Source organism: Cnephaeus nilssonii (assembly GCF_951640355.1).
Source record: "Cnephaeus nilssonii genome assembly, chromosome: 17".
NCBI lineage: Eukaryota > Metazoa > Chordata > Mammalia > Chiroptera > Vespertilionidae > Cnephaeus > Cnephaeus nilssonii.
In genome coordinates this window covers 27637254-27658501 of record NC_137088.1, presented here as the reverse complement: position 1 = coordinate 27658501, position 21248 = coordinate 27637254, and the positions used below count along the sequence as shown (strand labels likewise).

Sequence of the window (21248 nt, the reverse complement as noted above, 5' to 3'; positions counted from 1 at the left end):
ATGGTTTTTTAAAAAAATGACATATATTAATTGGAGGTGAAATCTTGTTCCCTGATCCTGTATTTTAGTGTCTAGCTCTCTCTGTAATTTCTTCTCCAACTGCCGTAGTATTTTCCCATAGGGAGGTGACAGTGCATCATCCAGGTCATCCATTTGAAATCACAAGTGACCTTGCTTTCCCTCTGATTTCACATAACTTCTTCCAAAGATGACATTATCACAGGTATTAGGGAGGTGGACAGCTTTGGGGGATCTGAAATGTAATCTCTGGAAAAGGGGAGGGCAGAGGCCGAGATGCTTACTAAGTGGACCTTTGCACCCTGTAGCTTGGTTTCTTAATGCAGTGGTAACTAAGAGCCACTCCGATGGATTGTTTTTAAGCAATGTTTTCATAGCATGTTTTCTTCCTGAAGTGGCCAAGTGCGGAAAGGTGCTCAGAGACTGCAGATACCTGGCTTTTTGGGAGGATCAGGAGATTCTCTTCCTTGAAGCTGACTCCTTATTTACCTCTCAGGGTCTAAACGGGGGTGGGTCCTCTTGCCTTTCCTTGGAGGAGGCTAGTCCAGTCTCGGGCAGGAGATGGGGAGGCATCCTGGAGGAAGGGCATGGAGGGTGGTGGCACATTTACCTTGTCTTCTGTTGTTGGTCCTGCATATCTTCGTTCTCTTAGAAACTCACTTTAGTTCTTCTTTATACTCTCTGTGTGTACTTGTACACACCTCAACCCAGCTCTGCCAAGGCACTTTAGGTCACCTGAGGATAGGAGGCCAATGCTGAATGGACAGAGGATTACATGAAAAATTGTATTTAATCTATGAGATTATTGTTTAAACAGCTATAGCGATTGAAGGTTTATGTGCCTTTTCTTTTTTAGTTATGAAGAAATGCCCTTTCTAGTTAAATATTAGGTCTCAGCTAATTTTCTTGGTATAATTTGACTATAGATTTATTGGATTCTGATGGACAAATTATTTTATTATATCTATTTCAGCTTGTTAGTTTCTATAAACTAGAAACATTTGAAATAAGAGCTCCATATTTATTATCTTTTAGTGTCGGTTAAACTATATGTAATGATTTCATACGTATTGAGTGATTTTGGCTTTTTTCCACCTGGCTCATATACCATACTGTCCTCAGAACCTAGATCATTTTGACTAAATACATTTTTTTTTACTTGAGTTTGACTAGCATTTGGAAACCATGGATGATATCATAGAATAATGGAGTTTTGGCTGACATTTGGAAACCGTGGATGATATCATAGAATAATAGGATTTTGTGGCTGGGGAGGGACATTAACATCATCTGGTTTACCTCCCTTGTTTTAGAGTTGAGAAAAATTGATGCCTGGAGAAGGTGGTTAAATAATTGATTGCCAAAAGTCACTCAGCTACTGATTAACAAAACTCTGCTTTAGTTCTCTTTCTATGGCATCACTTTTATCTTCTTGCCTTAACTGATTTCTGAATTTAAAGAACACACACAGAAAACCCATTTCATTCAATTCATCAGAATCCATCTTTGATGCAGTTGACTTTTACCAACAGCCAGCCATTCATGGGTTTTACATTTGAGTAGCTACCAGTTCTAAGATTGAACCCTGCTTGTGAGGTATTGGGGAAGACAGACATGTGAGTAATTCCCTGGAATGTATTTCGTCAAGTGCTGTAAAGGTAGCTCTTTTTATAAAGGGAGATGGCTTGCTCAGTGACACTAAACAACCAATGTTGTAGCTTTGGGAAATAAGTAGTTAACTTTTAAGATCATTTGGAAGAAATTTTGAACTATTACATGATTTGAACTTGAGCTAGACTGGCCAGGTCATGCAGAATAAATACATGCCTGAATTAAGTTTGAACTTAAGATTGTCTGGGGAAAAAAGAATTTTTCTTAATGGGTGTTGAGTTTTGCAGGAATAACTTTGGTTTTTCAGCTTGGATTTTGGATGTTTGAAGTTATGAACAAAAGTCATATTTTCTAACAAGAGAGCAACATTCCTACTTTGCTGGAATTGGCAGCCTGGTGATGGTAATTGAACAACTAGGTTAGAAGAGAAAAGTTCTGTGCTTTCTAATAAAATGCTACCTCTTCAATCCACAGCTGTCCACTCCTGTTGCTGTCTGCCTTCCTGCAGAGGCCTTTTCCTCCCTCTACCCACTCTGCTTCACCTGCTCAGTCCTCTTTCCTGCTGGTCTCTCACTGTTATCTCGGAGCTCCAGTTTTGTTTGGAGGTCTCCTCTGACTCTTTTCATAGTGCTGCTTTATCTCTCCAGTTGAACTGAAACCTGATTTTCTCTCGTAAGTGATAGTTTCCTCATAATCCTTTCACGTCTCTGGAAGCCGGTTTTATTACACTCCCTCCTCATTTATGGGTCAGGGGTCAACTCTTTTTCTTTTCTTTTAAAAAAACAATAATTTTTTAAGTCAAATTTGCATAACATAAAATTAATCACTTTAAAGTGAACAATTCAATAACATTTAGTATGTATATGTGTAGTTGTACAACCACCAACTCTATCTAGTTTAAAAACATTTCCAATGCTCAAAGTAAAACTCCTTACCCATTAAGCAGTTTCTTCTCACTCCCCTTTCCCCCTAGCCTCTGGCAATGACCAATTTGCATTCTATATCTATGGTTTTATCTATTCTGTATATTTCATATAAATGGAATCATACGGTATGAGACCTTTTGTGTCTGGCTTTTATTCAGCATAATGTTTTAGAAGTTCATCCACATTGTAGCATGTATCAGTATTTCATTCCTTTCTATGGCTGAATAATATTTCATTCTACATATATATATACCATAATTTGTTTATTCATTTATCTGTCAGTGGACATTAGGACTAGCTCCACATTTTCACTATTATGAATAATGCTGTCATGAGCACATGTATAAATATACTTGATTGAGTACCTGTTTTCAATTTTGGATGTATACTAGTATCTAGGAGTGGAATTGTGGGTCATATGGTAATTCCTTGTTTAACTTTTGAAGAACCACTGAACTGTTTTTCACAGTGGCTGAGTCATTTTGCATTCCCACCAGCAGTGTACAAAAGTTCTAATTTCTCTACATCCTCGCTTACACTTGCTGTTTTATTTTTTTAATTAACATGATCCTAGTGGGTGTGAAATGATACCTCATTATGGTTTTGATATGCATTTCCCTAATGATTAATGATGTTGAGCATCTTTTCATATGTTTGTTGGCCATTTGTGTATCTTTGGAAAAACGTCTATTCAAGTCCCTTGCCCATAATTGAGTTGTCTTTTTAATATTTTTATTAATTTCAGAGAGGAAGGGAGAGGGAGAGGGAGAGAGAAACATCAGTGATGAGAGGGAATCATTGATTGGCTGCCTCCTGCACGCCGCTTACTAGGGATTGAGCCCGCAACCCAGGCATGTGCCCTGAATGGAACCGTGACCTCCTGGTTCATAGGCCGATGCTCAACCACTGAGCCATGCTGGCCAGGCTGAGTTGTCTTTTTGTTGTTGAGTTATGAGTTCTTTTTTTTATTTTTTTATTTTATTGACTTTTTACAGAGAGGAAAGGAGAGGGACAGAGAGCTAGAAACATCGATGAGAGAGAAACATCGACCAGCTGCCTCCTGCACACCCCCCACCGGGGATGTGCCCGCAACCAATGTACATGCCCTTGACCGGAATTGAACCCGGGACCCCCCAGTCCGCAGACCGACGCTCTATCCACTGAGCCAAACCGGTTTTGGCATGAGTTCTTTATATATTATGGATACTGGGCCTTCATCAGATACACTAGAGGCCCGGTGCACGAAATTGGTGCACTGGGTGGTTGTCCCTCAGCCCAGCCTGCCCCTTCTCACAGTCTGGGAGCCCTCAGGGGATGTCCTATTGACAGCTTAGGCCCGCTCCGCATGGGGAGGGGGCCTAAGCCACAGTCTGGCCACGGCAGCTCGGAGTACGTCCCCCTGGGCGGGTCCGCTGGGGGCCTTGGTCCTGGCCGCAGTGTGGCTTGAAGCACGCCTCCCTGAGCGGGTCCTTGGGTCCGCTGGGGGCCTTGCTCCCAGGGCAGGCGGCGTGCTGTGCCTGCCCGTGAACCCCTGGCGGGAGTGGCCTGGGAACTGGTGGCGCCAGGGCTGGGGGCGGGCTCTGAGCAGCCGTGGCGCGGCTCGGAGCCCGCCCCCAGCCCTGGTGTGTGGTGTGTGTCTGCTGGGGCTGGGGGCGGGCTCTGAGCTGGTCATGACGCAGCCTCCTGAGCTGGTCGTGATGTCCCGGCCTAATTTGCATATTTCTCTCTTGTTATATAGGATAGGATAATTTGCAAACATTTTCCTCCATTCTTTAGGTTGTTCTCACCTTCTTGATAATGTTGATGCACAGAAGCTTTTCATTTTTATGAAGTCCAATTTACTACTTCTGCTCGTGCTTTTAATGTCGTATCTGCAGATCCATTGCCACATCCAAAGTCCTGAAGCCCTGTGTTTTCTTCTAAGAGTGTTATGGCATAATATCTTATATTTAGGTTGTTGATCTATTTTCATTAGTTTTTATTTATGGTATTTGGTAATGGTCTGAATTCATTATTTTGCCTGTGAATATCTTCTCCCAGCACCATTTGTTGAAGAAGCTATTCTTTCCCCATTAAATGGTCATGGCATCCTTGCCAAAAATCAACTGACTAGAAATATATAGGCTTATTTCTGGGCTTGGTGTGCATGTCCTCGTTATGTCGGTACCACAATATTTTGGTTTCTGTGGGTTTGTGGTGAGTTTTGAAATGGGGAAGTGTGAATTCTTCAATTGTGTTCTCATTTTTCAAGATTCTTTGGCTCTTGGTGGCCACTTGCAATTCCATATTAATTTGAGAATCTGCTTTTCCATTTCTGCAAAAAAAAAAAAAAGATGGTTAGAATTTTGATAGGGATTGTACTGATAGATCTCTTTGGGTAGTATTGCCACCTTAACAATAAATAGTAAGTCTTCCAATACATGAAGATGGCCTGTCTCCATAATTATGTCTTTCCCGTGTTATTCTCACTTAAAATAGTGAGCATGGGTAGTCTAAGAATTTTCTTCTCAATCTTGTTGTCAATGTTTAGTGTGGAAATTCTGAGCTTTCATGTTCTCCTTCAGTTCAAATTTAACTTTTAGTATATTTGGGTACTTTAAGGGAAAGTCAGAGGAAAGTTTTAATAACTTATTATTACTAGTGTTAATCTTGATATATCAGAGATGTTACCATTACCAAAGTAATGGTGTGATTTTTTTCAGTTGTGTTTTGTTATTTGAGGGCTTTCTCTACCTCCCACTGGCCTTTCTATATTATTTTAGGCAGTAATTGGATTTTTGTTTAGTTAATTGCTGCAGCTGTATGTGTATTTCTTTAAACTTTTTTGAAAACTATTTTTTTTTCAGTTAGCTTTCATAGAAAAACATGAAAGCTAAGAGAAGAAAAAAAACTAAAGCATGCAATAAAAGTAACCCATAATTCACCATTCATCATTAACCACTGTTAATATTATTTTGGTGTTTCCTTTCTTTTTTGAGAAATGGAGCACACACATTATACATATACATATACTTTAAACTTTAATCCACTGGACATTTATTATTACCTGCTATGTGTAAGAACTATTCTAGGTCAGACATTATTAAAAATTTGCTGTATGCAGTTTGTATCTTACCTGTTTTTATTTAACATTACACTCTAAGCAAAACCCAGTTCATTAAAATTTATTACAATAGTGCTGTTCATGGCTTCCTGGTCTTTTTCAGTATTTTTTGGTCCTTAAAGCCTGTCTTTGTAGAGGAAGCTCAATATGTCACATAGATGAACAGGGAGAGATTTGATTGAAGGGATATACTGGCTTGGGGTACCATCTCTTCTCCTCCAAAGAAGAGAAACTGTGAAAACTATTGTTCTCTGTTATGGATGCATTATAGTTTATTAATCAATGCTCTAATGCCAGATATATATTCTTTCTTTTCTTCAATTTTAAATATTTCTTTGATTAACATCTTTTTACATAAGAATTTGTATCTATATTTGGTTTCATTAGGATTGATTTTTAGAAGTGGAGTTACTGGATCAAAGAGTATAAATATTTATAGAACTGTGATATATATTGACAAATTGCTTACTTAACTATACCCTGCCTAACATTTAATATTATATTTAAAGAATATAAGTGTTTCTGTTACTACATCACATACATTCCTTAAAAAAACACACCTTTAAGATTACTTATTCATTAAAAATAACAGGCTTTATGGGAAAAATAAGGTTAAGGGTAAACCACTCAAGACCTCTGCAATTTTCAAACAAGTACTAACAAAAGCATAATTGGTACCTTATGAGATAACTTGGATAGCCCAGTCAAGCCACTTATAATGGCTGAGACTGCCTCAGAGGAGAGTTAAAGATATCCTACCTAATAAAAGAGTAATATGCAAATTGACTGTCACTCCAACACACAAGATGGCTGCCCCTATGTGGTCAAAGATCCTGCCCCCATGTGGACACAAGATGGCCAGCAGGGGAGGGCAGTTGGGAGGGACCAGGCCTGCAAGGGAAGGCAGTTGGGGGAGATCAGGCCAGCAGGGGAGGGCATTTGGGAGGGACCAGGCTAGCAGAGGAGAGAAGTTGGGGGCAACTGGGCCTGCAGGGAAGGGCAGTTGGGGGGGGGGGACCCAGGCCTGCAAGAGAGAGCAGTTGGAGGGGACCAAGCCTGCAGGGGAGGGCAGTTAGGGGCAAACAGGCTGGCAGGGGAGCAGTTAGGCATCAATCAGGCTGGCAGGGGAGTAGTTAGGGGGTGATCAGGCTGGCAGGCAGAAGCGGTTAGGGGCAATCAGGAAGGCAAGCAGGCGAGCAGTTGGGAGCCAGCAGTCCTGGATTGTGAGAGTCGGACATCTTTCGAGGGGTCCCAGATTGGAGAGGGTGCAGGCTGGGCTGAGGGACACTCCCCACCCTGTGCACGAATTTCGTGCACTGGGCCTCTAGTTAATACATAACAGGATGGAAATCGCTGGCTTGCATCGCCTTGGAATCGTGCCGCTGAGGGTACCTTTCTAAGCTGATGGGGCTGCCATAGAGATGGCACAAGAGGAAGTACAGCTTGCTGGGATCCGGGATCCATGCTCAGGCCGGCAGTGCTCCTCTGAGGGGGAGCTCTGAGTTCAGGTGCTCATTTTTAGTTTTCTTAAAATAGGGCTGAGGGGGCTCCTGCCTGCTAGTATCTGAGCCGAGTAAGGGTCTTTTCCTTTCCCACTGAAAATTGTAATTCTTTACCAGCTTTTGCAGTTTCCTTGGCCTGGGAAAATTCAAATGGTAACCCACACAATTTCTATGTTATATGGGCAATTGTTATTTTATTTACTAACCACTTATAAGCTAATTGGTGTTCTTATGACAGAACAGACTGTATTTGCTAATTTGATAGGCAAAACTTTGCATCTCATTTTAATGGTTTCTTAAATACAAACCCTTTCCAACTAGGAGTTAACTACCTTAGTTAATAAAGAATGTTTATTTCAAAACAGTGTCCTCAAAATCTGTAGTCAGAAAACAGCAACTTGTTTAGCGATGGCATTACAATTTCAATGAATTTCAAATTTTCAATATATTTTGGTGGGTCACAGGGCTCCAAACTGTCAGCAGCTTATGAATATTAATTTATTTGTTGAGGATAGTAGTTATGGTTTTGTAGTGACTCATTTGTGGGAATGGCTTCATCCAGGATTATGCAACATTCAATTACTAGTATACCACCAGAGAAAACACCAAGTAGGGGAATCAAGTCAGTTCAAAATTGGGTGTTTTTATGGTGGCATATGCTTATCTGACATAGGCTGGTGGGGAAAAGTTGAAAGTACTGATAAGTAACTGAAGTATTGGTATTGAGGCCGGTAAGAAGAAAATGAGAAATTATTGGTATAATAGAATGGGAGAAACGAGGATTATAGACACTTGAGAAATGAGCCTAGAGAACAGCTAGTGTCACAACAATAAAGGGAAGGAGCTAAAGAGCTACTAGCTATTGAGATATACAGCTCAAGATTTTGGAGGTGGAGCAATTTACATATTGTTACTGTTCATAGAAATGGATTGCTTTGGTTTGGATAAAAGTTGTTGGGAATTGAAGAATAAAAGGACCATTGAAGGACAGGTTGAGAGTGAGTTGGTCTCAGGGACATTGGAGTCTGTCATAATAAGTCACAGGAGAAGGATGTGTAGAAACCTTATAAATTGGTTCCAGAGTCCTTAGTGAACAAGGTAGCTAAGATAATGGGAGGATAGAAGGTGGCATGGTTTGATGGCATGTGCCTAAATGGAAACAGGACTTTTAATAAGGGTGCTCAAATAATCATCTGAGGAGGTCATAGGGATCCGGGGCAGTGCCCGCTAAGGGTAGGAGAATGGGTCATTCGGTCTCTACAGGGCCAGTGATGCTTCAAGAAGGTTAGGTGATTGTGGAAGTCACAGTGGCATTAGGGGAGGACAGTATACAGAAGGGTCGTTGACAAGAAGGGATCATGGATGGATGACCAGGCAGTAAGCATGCCAGCAAAAGTTGAAGTCCAGATAGGTTTTAGAAGGTTAAGGAAGTTACTGACTCCAATCTTTGCCCAGCCGTCAATTAGAATGGTGTGAAGTTGCTCAGAGGTATTCCAAAGAATGTTTACGAGTTAGGAACCATGGTTTCTATCCAGAATTTGAGTTGGTAGAACAGGAGAGACCTTGAGCAATTTGGGAGAACAGATGTCCCCAGGATGTTGGAAAGGGAATTGGCTGTATCCCTCAGTTTCACGAGAGTAAGAATTTAGAGAATTTCAAGTAGGACATAAACCACAAATTATTAAATGACTGAGTGAATGGCTTGAGGATGTGTTCTCCTTTTGTTCTTTATTTCTTTTCTACTTACAGCTCTTTTTAACCTAGCTATTTAAGGCAGTTGGATTTACAGAACTCCTATATGTTCTTGATATTTTGAACTGTGTCTGGGAAACTTAAATATTTACACATTGTTGTTATTATTACCAGTAATAACTATAACTGCTATTTATTAGGACCAGAGTTCTTTTTTCCCTGTAAAAGATGTTTGAAGTGTAAATTCGGAAGTTGTTGATTATGTAAGGTTAATTAGTTTTCCTAAAACTTTTATGTTAGTGCTAGTAACATTCTGTGGTATGTAAGCTTTTTAAGATTAGAACAAAGAGGTAAAATCTATTGTTGACTCTTTCCCCCCCCCCCTCTTTTAAAAATTTTTGGTAAACTTTATATGTAATGAAATGCTCATATTTAATAAGTATAGTTGTTTGAGTTTTGGAAAATGCATACACTACCCCAATTAGAAATAGAGCATTTCCATGATCCCAGAAAGTTCCCTGGTGCCCCTTTGCAATCAGTTCACCAGTCTTCCTCCCACCCCGTTTCCCAGGTAGTCACACTTTTCTGACTTCTATCAGAATAAATTAGTTTTGCCTGTTCTAGAACTTTATATAAATAGAATTATATAGTATATACACTTGGGTATAGCTTCTTTCTTCACTCATAGAGTCTTTGAGATTTACCCCTTTTGTTACAAATCCTCAATAGTTAATTTTCTTAGCAGAATGGTATTCCATTGTACAAATATACCAAAATTGGTTATCCAACATGGACATTTGTATTGTTTCCAGTTTTGGCTATTCTGAATAAAAGTGCTGTAAACATTCATGTACAAGTATTTTATGTGGACATATGTTTTCATTTCTTTTGGATAACTACCTAGGAGTGGAATTACTGGGTCATAGAATAGTTGTATTGTTTAACTTTATGCTTTTTGTCTTGTCTTAATACATTGGCTAGGACCTCCAATACAAGGTTGAATAGAAAGGATGAAGTGGACATCCTTGCCTTGTTTCTGATCTTAGAAATAAGAATTTAATAAATCAATTATGTTGATTTGTAAAGGTTAACCTTTCATATACACTTGGTCATGATGTTTTATCCTAATATATAAAAACCCTGGGTCGTAACGACCAGTAACAACCCAGGCTCGACAAACCTGAAGTCAGTCCTGCAGTCAGCGCTATGGCAACCCAACGCTGACTGCTTCCGCTGCAGGCGTGGTGCCCCAGCACTGACTGCTGAGGGTGCTGCCAATCAGGGCCAGAGAGAGGCCTGAAGAGAGAAGCAGGACTGATCCGTTGCCTCTGAGGTAGCTTTTGATCAGCACTTGCCTCTCTTTCTCTCCCAGTCTGTCCAGCAGCTGCGCCTTCATTTCTCTCCAGGCCTCCATCAGGGCTGCTGATCAGCCCCGCCTTTCTGATCAGGCCCCGTTGATAGGCCCAGAGACACTGACTGGCATAGGAACTGACCAATCAGAACGAAATGTGGGTGCTGTGAAGAACCAATGGATGCCTAGGAGGCAGAGCTTCTGACACTGACTGGCATAGACACTGACCAATCAGAACCAAATGTGGATGCTGTAGGGAGCCAATGGCTGCCTAGGAGGTGGAGCTTCTGATGCTGACTGGCATAGCAACTGACCAATCAGAATCAAATTGGCCAGCAGAGGAAGGCAGTTGTGGGCGAGATCAGGCCTGCAGGGGAGGGCAGTTGGGGGCAACCAGCTGGCAGGGGAGGGCAGTTAGGGGCAATCAGGCAGGCAGGCAGAGGCAGTTAAGGGCAACCAGGCCGGCAGGGGAGGACAGTTAGATGTGATCAGGCTATCAGGTAGAGGCAGTTAGGGGCAATAGGGCAGGCAGGCAGATGAGCAATTAGGACCCAGAAGTCCCAGATTGTGAGAGGGATGTCCGACCGCCGGTTTAGGCCCGATCCCACAGGGCCTAAACCGGCAGTTGGACATCCCCCAAGAGGTCCCCAATTGGAGAGGGTGCAGGCTAGGCTGAGGGAACTCCCCCCTCCGTGCATGAATTTCATGCACCAGGCCTCTAGTAATTTTTATATATTGCTGGATTCAGTTTGCTTATATTTTATGGAGAATGTTTGTACCTATGTTCATTAGAGATGCCTGTCTATAATTTTCTTAGGTTTTTGTTAGGTCTTAATATTAGTGTGATGCTGACCTCATAAAATGAATTAGGAAGTATTTTCTTCAACTGTTTTCTGAAAGAGTTTATGTAAAATTGGTATTATATCTTTTTGAAATGTTTGATATAATTTATCTGGACCTAGAGCTTTTTAATTATTTGGATTTTTAATTCTTTGTCAGTTCTGGTAAATATTGTTTTTCAAAGATTTTTCTATTTTATATGTTATTGAATTTATTGTCATAAACTTTATAATTTTTTAAAATCTTTTTAACATCTGTAGGATTTGTAATTATATTCCCTCTTCATTCCTAATATTGGTAATTTGTATTTTCTTTTTTTTCTTAATCAGTCTTGCAAAGGTTTTAACTATTTAATTGATCTTTTCAAATAATCATCTTTTGGCTTTATTCTATCTTATGGTTAATTTCTTTATCATGGTATTTGATCAGAGAAGGTAACCTGTGTTATTTCTAGTTAGAATCCATTGTTTTTAATGTGTATGGTCTAATTCATTAACCCCCATTGTTTCTTGTTCCACATTGTATTGTTCAAATCATATATTCACACTAAATTTTTATCTGTTTTGATCTGTTGTATTCTGAGAGCTTGTTAGTTTCCAACTATTATTGTGAATTTATTTGTCTGTTTCTTCTTGATTTTTTTTATATCGGTTTTTGCTTTCTCTATTTGAAACTCTTTTGTTAGTTGTACTACTATATCTTATGTTTTTTAGTAATGAGATAATTTTCTTATTAATAAATTTGATATTAATAGATTTATTGATGTAAAGTCTTTTACCTTAAGTTCTAGTTTGTCTCGTGTTTATTAATAGTGCCTCATCTACTTCTTTGCTTTTCTTCTATTTTTTAACCTATCAAAAATATGCTATTTGCAATGATTGTGATAGCTACTGTTTTCTTTGTTCCCAGCTTTCTTGTTGCTTTTCCTCCTTTCTCCCATCTTATTACCCTCTTTCTCCTCCTTTTCTCCCTTTCTCTAGCACCTCCAATCCTCCCTCCAGATGTTTGCTGGCACTTCCTGTCCTGCCAGCAGGCAGAGCCTTTTGCTGAAGACCTCTAACCTTCTCCCATTGCCTTCGGTACCATCTATAGCAGTGGTTCTCAACCTTTCTAATGCCGCAACCCTTTAATACAGTTCCTCATGTTGTGGTGACCCCCAACCATAAAATTATTTTCGTTGCTACTTCATAACTGTAATTTTGAATATCTGTGTTTTCCGATGGTCTTAGGCGACCCTGCTAGCGGTTCTCAACCTGTTGCGACCCACAGGTTGAGAACCGCCCACAGGTTGAGAACCGCTAGCAGGGTCGCCTAAGACCATCGAAAAACACAGATATTTACATTACAATTCATAACAGTATCAAAATTACAGTTATGAAGTAGCAACGAAAACAATTTTATGGTTGGGGGTCACCACAACATGAGGAACTGTATTTGGCTTTATTCTATCTTATGGTTAATTTCTTTATCATGGTATTTGATTCATGGGTTTCACACCTAGAGGTATGAGACCCATGAATAGGCTCAGTACATATGAAGTTTACATTTCATTTGGTTTATCTGTATCTTTTCCCTCCAATGTGTAAAATACATATGTCATGCATTACTAGAGGGGTCACCTGAACACAACTTTAAATAACAATAAATCAACTGAAAGTTACTCCCTGCTCTTATTCTTTCAGTTATTTTGGATTATCATGGAAAAGTCTCTATTTGATTCTTTACCTCTCTTAAACACTTGTTAATCCCACCCTCCCCCCCCCACACACCCTTTTTGTAAGGACTCAAGCTCACTTCTTTGATGGACACTAGTATTTAGCTAGAAATTAGTAATATTGTTTTATTTTTTTAATTGATTTTTGGGGGGTTACCTTGTGTTTTTTCATAGTTATTACTGATTTTTTATTCAAGAAAGTGATAAACTTAGGCCTTAAATTTTTTTCTTTTAAAAATTTAATCACTTTTAAAGAAAAATATTAAATGCATGAAGGATGAAGGAGTATGACAAAATTGGAGAATGTGGTATGTGTTGGAAGTTGGATGTGGCCCTGGTTAAGAATGTGGTGTGGGAATGAGTGAAATTTGAGTGACTCCCCCAGCATTTCTCAGGCGTCCCAATTATTTCTCCTTTATCTGCAGTACTAACTTGTTGTTGAACAAGTACTTGTTGAACATCTACTTTGTGCAGAAAACTGTGTGAGAATACAAGGAGAAACATGGTTTGCTCCACCTTATAGTCCAGGTAGGGGGGAGGATGTATGTTTGTGCAACTGTTGTGCGTGTGCTGTGGTCAGTGCTGCCAGAGCCGCCAGGCGTCATGCCTGTGGGGCAGGCTGCAGGCCGAGGTCCTCTCTGGCTGGGGGGCTTGAGGCCTTGGCTCACACTAGTGTTCTCACCCAGGTGCCTTTCTTCCTTCCATTTAACTCTCTCTTCCTAAATCCACATCAGTTCTGCGGGGAGAGGGGCTGTTGTTTGTGGGCGTTACTCTGAGAAGCACTGTGTCCAAAAGGAAGAGTGTCACGTTGGCCCGCAGAAGACGGGATGGTTACCAGAGTTCTGGTTCCAGCACCCTGTGTTCAGCCAGATAATGCTTAATTGTTTTGAACCCCAGTTTCTTCACCTTTGTGGGTGTTGATGAAGCCCAGTGTCCTTCCTGCTTCATAAGGCAGCACTATGGGAGACATTTGCAATGTGCGTTTGTGCATGATTTTTATTTTCACTCTGTTATTTGTACTTGAAATACCAATGGTTAATGATTTTGAGAGTATTTTAGGAGTTTAATTATTTTTTCTTTATTTTTTTTCTAGGTCTCGATGCAGAACTTTATTATGTGAGAAATGACCTTGTTAGTCACTACGCTCTGTCCTTTAACCTATTAGTACCCAGTGAGACAAATTTCCTGCACTTCACTTGGCATGCAAAGTCCAAGGTAAGAGCGTGATCAACCAAAGACGCCAACCTAGCCCCACCTAGGCCCAGAGGCTGAGGCAAGGGCTACATCTGAGGGGTGGGCTGCCATCTGCACAAAGGGTCAGTGGGTGGAGGGCTGTAGCCGTACTAGGTCCTTTCAGATTTTTTTTTTAAAAATCTTTAGCCTATTCCTCTAGGCTTCCTTAAGTCTTTTAAAATGAGGTAGCCATCATGTATGTGCCTAGCTTATGACAGAACACGTACATCCCTTCAGGCTTTTCAAGCCGGGATGAAGGTCTAGTTTGAAGGGGCATTTGCACCTGCTAATGACTGTGCAGTTACGGTGAAGCAGTATGAGTGGGGGGTGGGAGAATTGGTGAGATAGGTGTTTTTGTCATGTTTGATATAATGGATATAGTTCTTCCATCTATGGAGAAACGGTGAAAGTGAGATGCAGCTGATTCAGGCACCCATGTGTGCTGTGGCTAAGCTCCCTTAACCGTAAGGCACATCTTGCTTGGTTTGCTGAATTCTTCACATTTCCTCAGACTCCTTGAATACAAATTCTCTCAAAAGTCAAAGAGTGGGAGGCTCAGTGTGGAGCCCACCTCCTCTGTTCAGCTTTATAAATAGGCTTCTGAGTAGGATTTTATTTGGGAAATAAAAATAATTTTGCTACTAAAAAACAAATAAGAATACCTATTGTCAGAGTGTGTTTTTTTAAAAAATATATTTTTTATTGATTTCAGAGAGTAAGGATAGGGAGAAAGAGAAAGGGGGTATGGGGTGTGTGTGGGGGGGGGGGGGGAGAGAGAGAAACATCAATCAATGATGAGAGAGAATCATTGATCGGCTGCTTCCTGCACACCCCCCACTGGGGATCGAGCTGAAATCTGGACACATGCCCTGACTGGGAATTGAACCCTGACCTCCTGGTTCATAGGCCAGCGCTCAACCGCTGAGCCACGCCAGTCGGGCTGGAGTGGTTTTTTTTTTTTTTTAAGTATTGTAAAGTGGTGGCTGTTCTGTATTTTTGCAAAGTCTTTTAAATTTGACCACTTTAATATAGATTTTTATTTCTACTTGTAAAGAAATAATGGTTTTTGGGAAAATTCAAATATTATAGAATTGTTTTAAGAACTTTTAAAACTTTGTAGATCTGTACCCAGAAGTAATAATTGTTTATAGTTTGGTATACTTCAAGGCTCATTTTTTTCCCCTCTTTTTAAACAAAAAGGGGATTTTATGACACATGTGTTGTACAGTATTTTCCCCCTACCTAATACTATATCTTGGCATTTTTCCATTTCTCTACTTATAGATTTAACTCATTCTCTTTAGTGGCTTTGTAATATGATATTGTAAGGAAGTATGATTTATAGTTATTTAAGTGCCTCATTGACACATGGATTTTTAATAGCATTTTACTATTTCAAACAGTGCTTCCTTTCACTCCTACAAATAGTTTCCTTCACTTCATTTGGCTGGCAGAATCCATGGTAACAGGATGATGAAAACAACTGGTAGTTGCTGTTTCTACCTTGTTATTGATGACTATAGAAACATAAGACATTTAATTATGTTTCTATAATGTCACTTGAGACATTTTAATCTGAAATGTGTCTGTTTCAATGAGTGTACACCTGAATTCTTCAAGGAAACCGGGCTTACACATTTTTTAGTATTCTTGCATAAAAATTATGTGACCTTATTTGGAGGGGGCTGGTAAACTTAATTTTGACTATTTCAAACATAAAGAAAAATTATAAGTATATTAAAAAGAATTCTCATATATTCTTTACCCAGATTCACTAGTTGTTACTGGTTTGTTCCATTTACTTACTTTATCATTCATTCTATCTTTCTTTCTCCCCACTCTCATGTGACACACTTTTTCCTCCTTGAACTATGTGGAAGGGAATTACAAGCATCACGTCCCTTTAACCTAAATACATCAGTGTATATTTTCTAAGAACAAGGACATTCTTTACATAACATGGTCAAAGTCAGGAAACTTAACACTGATACCAATAATATTATTTTACCACAGGACTCACATTTTGTCAGTTATCCCAATCTTTATAGCTCTTTTTTTCACCCAATTTAGGATCATGCATGCAATTAGTTGATGTCCCTTTAGTCCCATCTTAAACTGGATATATCTGTGGCCTTTGTTTGTTTCTTGACTTTGACACTTTGGAAGCATACAGGCCAGGTACTTTGTAGAAAGTCCTTCATTTTGAGTTGTCTGAGGTTTCCTCTTGATTCGATTCAGGAACGTCTCTGGCTGTAAACACCACAGAAGTGCTGTTCTTCACAGTGCACACTCTGCCAGCTTGTTCCATCGCTGGTGCTGTTAGCTCTGATCACCCAGTTCACCAGGTTTTTCACACTGCAGTTTTCTTCTTTGTGATGGATAAGTAATTGTGGAGAGAGAATTTGAAATTGTATTTAAAAAATCCCATTCCTTACCACACTTTCAACCACTAGCTTTTGCATATCTGCTAAAAATAGTTTCACTTTCCAGCCAGTGCTGTCATGGAGAGTAGTGTGTTCCCTCTCAGGGGAAGCAGTCAGATCTGCACTGGGCAGCCACGTGGTAGAACTGTTGAAGAAGGAATTCAGGCATTAGTGGAGTGGCGGGTCTTGAATTTTAAGTTTCCCTGCAACTCTGAGATCCACTTTCTGTGAACAGCTTTCAGGCAGAGAAGCTTCTGTGTTCTCAAAAAAAAAACGGATAGGTAATCAATCCTTTGTTACCTTTTCTACCTTTAATGTTGATGAACATAAAAACAAGTAATAGATGGATTTTTAAAATAGAGAAAAATCTAATGAAGTAGTAGAGATTCTATTCTAGGTACTCTACTAACCTTGAACAAGGTGACTATTTCTGGGCCCACTTAGGAAAAAAGAGTGCTGATGTATCATGAGAATGTTTCCTGGGCAAGTGTATGGGGGAACCTGTAGCTAAAAAGACAACGTGGGATGTCACAGTTACAGTTGAACTAAACTAAACTATGGGGGGAGGAGGGGGAACATATTTAATACTTTCAACAATAAAGATTTATACACACACACACACTGATGATTTTATTTGGAATTAGTTTCAGGGATCTGACATCACTCTTAGAGGGTGCATGAAGAGTTTTTAGGAGCTTATCATGGGAGGAACTTGGAGTGGAGGAGCGTAGATAGAAGAAGGGGCTCAGATGAACACGTTTGAATGGGAAGCAGTGTTGGCCTGGGGTACATGCTGCATAGCTCTATTTTACATCCATTTTCTTCACATTATCATGTACAGCATAATTTCTAAACTACTTCTGTGGCAGATATTAAATACTATCATCTAGTTGCTTCTTTCTCATAATTACACCTTAAATTAATTTCCTCCCTATGTCGGGACCTAATGCCTCATCCTTAGTTTGGACCTTAATTTATTTCTTACCTACATATGCAAATGGTCTTGTGAATGGTCTTTTTTTTTAAAGTTTATTTTATTTTTTATTAAGGTATTATATGTGTACATATCTTACCATTGGCCCACCCCCACCCCACTCCCATGCATGCCCTCACCCCCCAGTGTTTTGCGTCCATTGGTTAGGCTTATATGCATGCATACAAGTCCTTCGGTTGTGGTCTTGCCTCTGGATGGCCTTTTGGTGCACCCAGCACAAAGCTGCTCCAGGTTCTCAGTTGCCACCAGAATCAAGTTCTGGTTTCTTAGGAAGCCTTCATGATCTCGTCCCTGCCTTTCTCTTCTGTGTCCTCTCCAGCTAATTGGTTAGTGCCATTTTGTCTATTCGGCAATTTCTTGAATGCCCTGTGCTCTGTTACATTGCTGCTATTGGCTCTGCTAGAAATGTGCTTTCTTCATTCTTTATCTCATTAACTCCCACTTATCTCATAAAACCATAAGACTTGGTGTCACCTTTCCTTGGCGGTGTCAGTGCCCTTTTCTGTACCCACAATACGGTGCTCTTTCCTCCCCCATAGCCCTCATCATGTTCTAAGCGTGTTGTAGTAGTGATTTCTTTTCTGCGTTCCTCCTCGATGCTCAGCACCCCAAGGTGGGAATCCCTTTCATATTTCTCTGTGTCCTCTGTGCCTGGTGTGACACCTGATACTTAGTTACAGGTGCTCCTTAACTGACTGCAGAAGAGATGCTGGGGGTACAAGCCACAGGGCACAGCTCGTCAGACAGGGAACTTGTGAGCAGTAGAGCTTTTTAGAATATAGTGTGCTCCTTTAGGAGCTGTGAATTTCCTGTTTCTAGGAGCATGAGAACATAGCCTGGGTACATTTGACACCAGTTGCACACATGGGCTTTTTCAGGTGTTTTACTCTGAATAAAGTTGTAAATGTGAATAAATGAATGGAATTCATAGCTTGACTATATAGCTAAACTAATTTCACAAGTTCACGTGTAACAGGTATAAGAATTTAGAGAAAAGTAACCATCTTGTATCTTAAAACATTTTATAATAAAAAACAACCACACTAAGTAATGTGTGTGTGTGAATCTCGTTTCAGGCTTTGGCCACCATTGCAGCTCATAATTCCAGTTTTAGCACAGTTGATTAATTGAAGATTTTAGCACAGTTGATTAATTGAAGATTTTAGCACAGTTGATTAATTGAAGATTTTAGCACAGTTGATTAATTGAAGTTTTTTATTTTCAAAATTAATCTTTTAAATATTCGATATATGCTCATAGTACAAAATTCAAGAGGCAGAAGGGGTATATAGTGAAAAATAAGTCCCTTACTCCTTCTTAGTACCACTCCAAGCCATCCAGCCACCTAGTCCCCTTCCCCGTGGCAACCACTGTTACCTGATTCTAGCCTCCCCTTCTAGAGATGATCTGTGCATGGATAAGGTGTGTATGTGTGTGTGTGTGCATTTTTGAACAAGTAATATACTGCATATTTTCCAATGTATCCTGGTAAAGTGTCTCATTGCTTATAGAGTTGAATTTCCCCCCCACTCTAGATGACTATATCAGATACAATTATACAGTTGTACTTTGGTTTATTGATCCGTTATTATAAGAGGAAACTAAGACTTGGGAGGAAGCCGGAAGTAGAGTTGACTTGAAATGGGAAAGTCATGCAAGTAGGCAGGAGGGACATAGAGAAGGCTCTTCACTTGGTCACGTTGGCCCTGGGATGCAGCCATGAGCTTTCACAAGGAGGGCAGTGGCTCCCAAGCTCTGACACTTTATCAGAAACTCTTGGTTCTTGCCTTTTAAGACTGTGCCAGAAGATGCAGTATTTGCTTCCAAAGATCCCTGGGCTCGTTGGTATGTCAGTTCACATTGTAGAAATTTTAACATTCGTTTTCACACATCAAAGCTTTTGCTCATAGTGCTGTTCTTCAGTGTTTACACAACTCTGTTTTGTCTTGCCAAACAGACTGGTCTCCTCAGAGGCTGGAGATGAATCTTATTTTCGATATGTGTCACATTGCCGTAGTGAGTGGTGGATAAATACCATTGGCTAATTGCATTTCCAGATGGGATGAGAACTCTGATATTGCTTCTCTTTCACAAGGCCACACACTTTTAAAAAAAGCAAAAGCTACTGGGTTGTTTTAACAAATAATTAAGTTTCTTCTGTATTCCGGAACATTCTCCTTTGTCCAGAAAAAAACCCTGCATTTGATAAGTGTCTATATTTTAGATAGCTGAAATGCAAAAATACATGAAAGGGTAGCAGAATACTTCCCCTACACATGCCCACCCCATAGCTGTTCTCTGGTTTCGGGAATTTTTCATCATTGTCAAGAGGGTTTGAGGGAACTCGTCCAGCGTTCCAGCAGCAGCCCCAGGGAGCAGTCTGCGGTGTCCCCAGCAGAGTGGGGCTTTTCTGTGAGAAATTCAGAGGAATTAAAAGGCTATTAGGCTGTAGGCAAATGTATTCATTCACTTTAAATCTGTACTGTGTTTCAGAAGGAAATGGCTTTACTCATCGGTTGCCTATTTGCAGTAGCCATTCATTTCCAAGTAAGGGAAGATTACCAAAAATGTTTATTTTTTAGCTTATTCAAATATTTATTTTTTTCCCTAGTTTCTTTTCTGAAGTCTTTTGGTTCATTCTTTTTTTCTGACAAACAACTGCTGTTCAGATTTCCTTTGTTGCCATAGATTATGAATGTTAGCTGTAGAATAGATCGGTTTCTTCAAAGGATTGTTGGCAAGTGCGATTCCGTATAGATCATCAGTACATGCCAAAGTACAGAAAATGGGATGTAGCAATGGACAGTTTCTTCCCTGACCCCAGAAACAGCAGTTTTAAACTTTGTATCTTAGGATTCCAGAGGGAGAAGAGAACTGCCTAGTGAATGCCGCACATGTTTTGAGGGACCCTCAAAAGGAGAGCCAGCAACAGGCAGGCTTCCACACCTCCAGACTTACTCTGCCAGGCTGCGGTTCTGGTAACAGGGCAGTCCTTCTCAAACCTGCTACTGAGCCCCTTCACCACCTCTCCTCATGCCCCTCACTCTACCCTGCTCCACTCACAAGCTCACTTCCCTGCCTCTTGCCCTTCTCCCCACTCCTGTCCTGGGCGCTGCCGTTAGAGCCCTGGCCCCGGGTGCTGTTCTCTGCTTCCCTAGGGGTTCTGGTCCCTGGTTAGCTGTGCCTCTGTTATAATAACAGTCCTACAGTAAAGGAGACAGTGCGTGTGGGGAAACATAAGTTTGGCTTTGAATCTGTTAAATTTGAGGGCTGTAAGGTTGTTAGGTAGATATGTTTAGTAGGTAATTGGGCACATGGGAGAGATTGAAGATAGAGGAGAGTGAGGCAGACTGGTTGGTAATACGAGATCCCCCTGGGCTAGAACCTAGTGTGCTAGATAGAAGGGTTTGTCATTTGGAGAGGAGAATAGATCTTTCCTTGGGACTGGGTGCAAAGGATGGGTGCTCTAACAGATGTTCCTGGTGCTGAAAAGAAAGGCAGAAAGGGGGCTGCTCTGTGCTCACCAAAAGGGATAAGAACGTTGTTGAGTGAGGAAGCAGGCAGAGCAGCAGGTGGTGAAGCATGGGGTCCTGTGAGGTTTGGAATGAGAAAACTAGGGAGAAAGGGTTGGTGAGGAAGGATAGCTGAGCAGGATTAAGGGCCTACCCTGAGCCTGGAGTCAACGTTGTGTGAGAGCACCTTTCCCTCCTGGGATGTGATCGCCTCTGGCAGTGCTGGGTAGCAGGAGTAGAGGGGCATCAGGAGCTGGGGCATCAGGAGCTGGGGTGCAAAGGATGGGTTGCAGGGAGTGAACCTAGGGTGTTGATGTGAGTGTCAGTAA

At 40.6% G+C, this 21248-nt stretch overlaps 1 protein-coding gene across 2 annotated transcripts in view; it reads left to right on the top strand.

Moving 5' to 3' along the window:
* RYK (receptor like tyrosine kinase) overlaps window positions 1-21248 on the top strand; it is an 89769-nt gene that overhangs the window by 15600 nt on the left and 52921 nt on the right. For both annotated transcript variants that reach the window (XM_079795666.1, XM_079795665.1), the window contains exon 2: window positions 13851-13972. In XM_079795666.1, the coding sequence (XP_079651792.1) occupies window positions 13851-13972 (122 nt within the window). The remainder of the gene's footprint in view (window positions 1-13850; window positions 13973-21248) is intronic.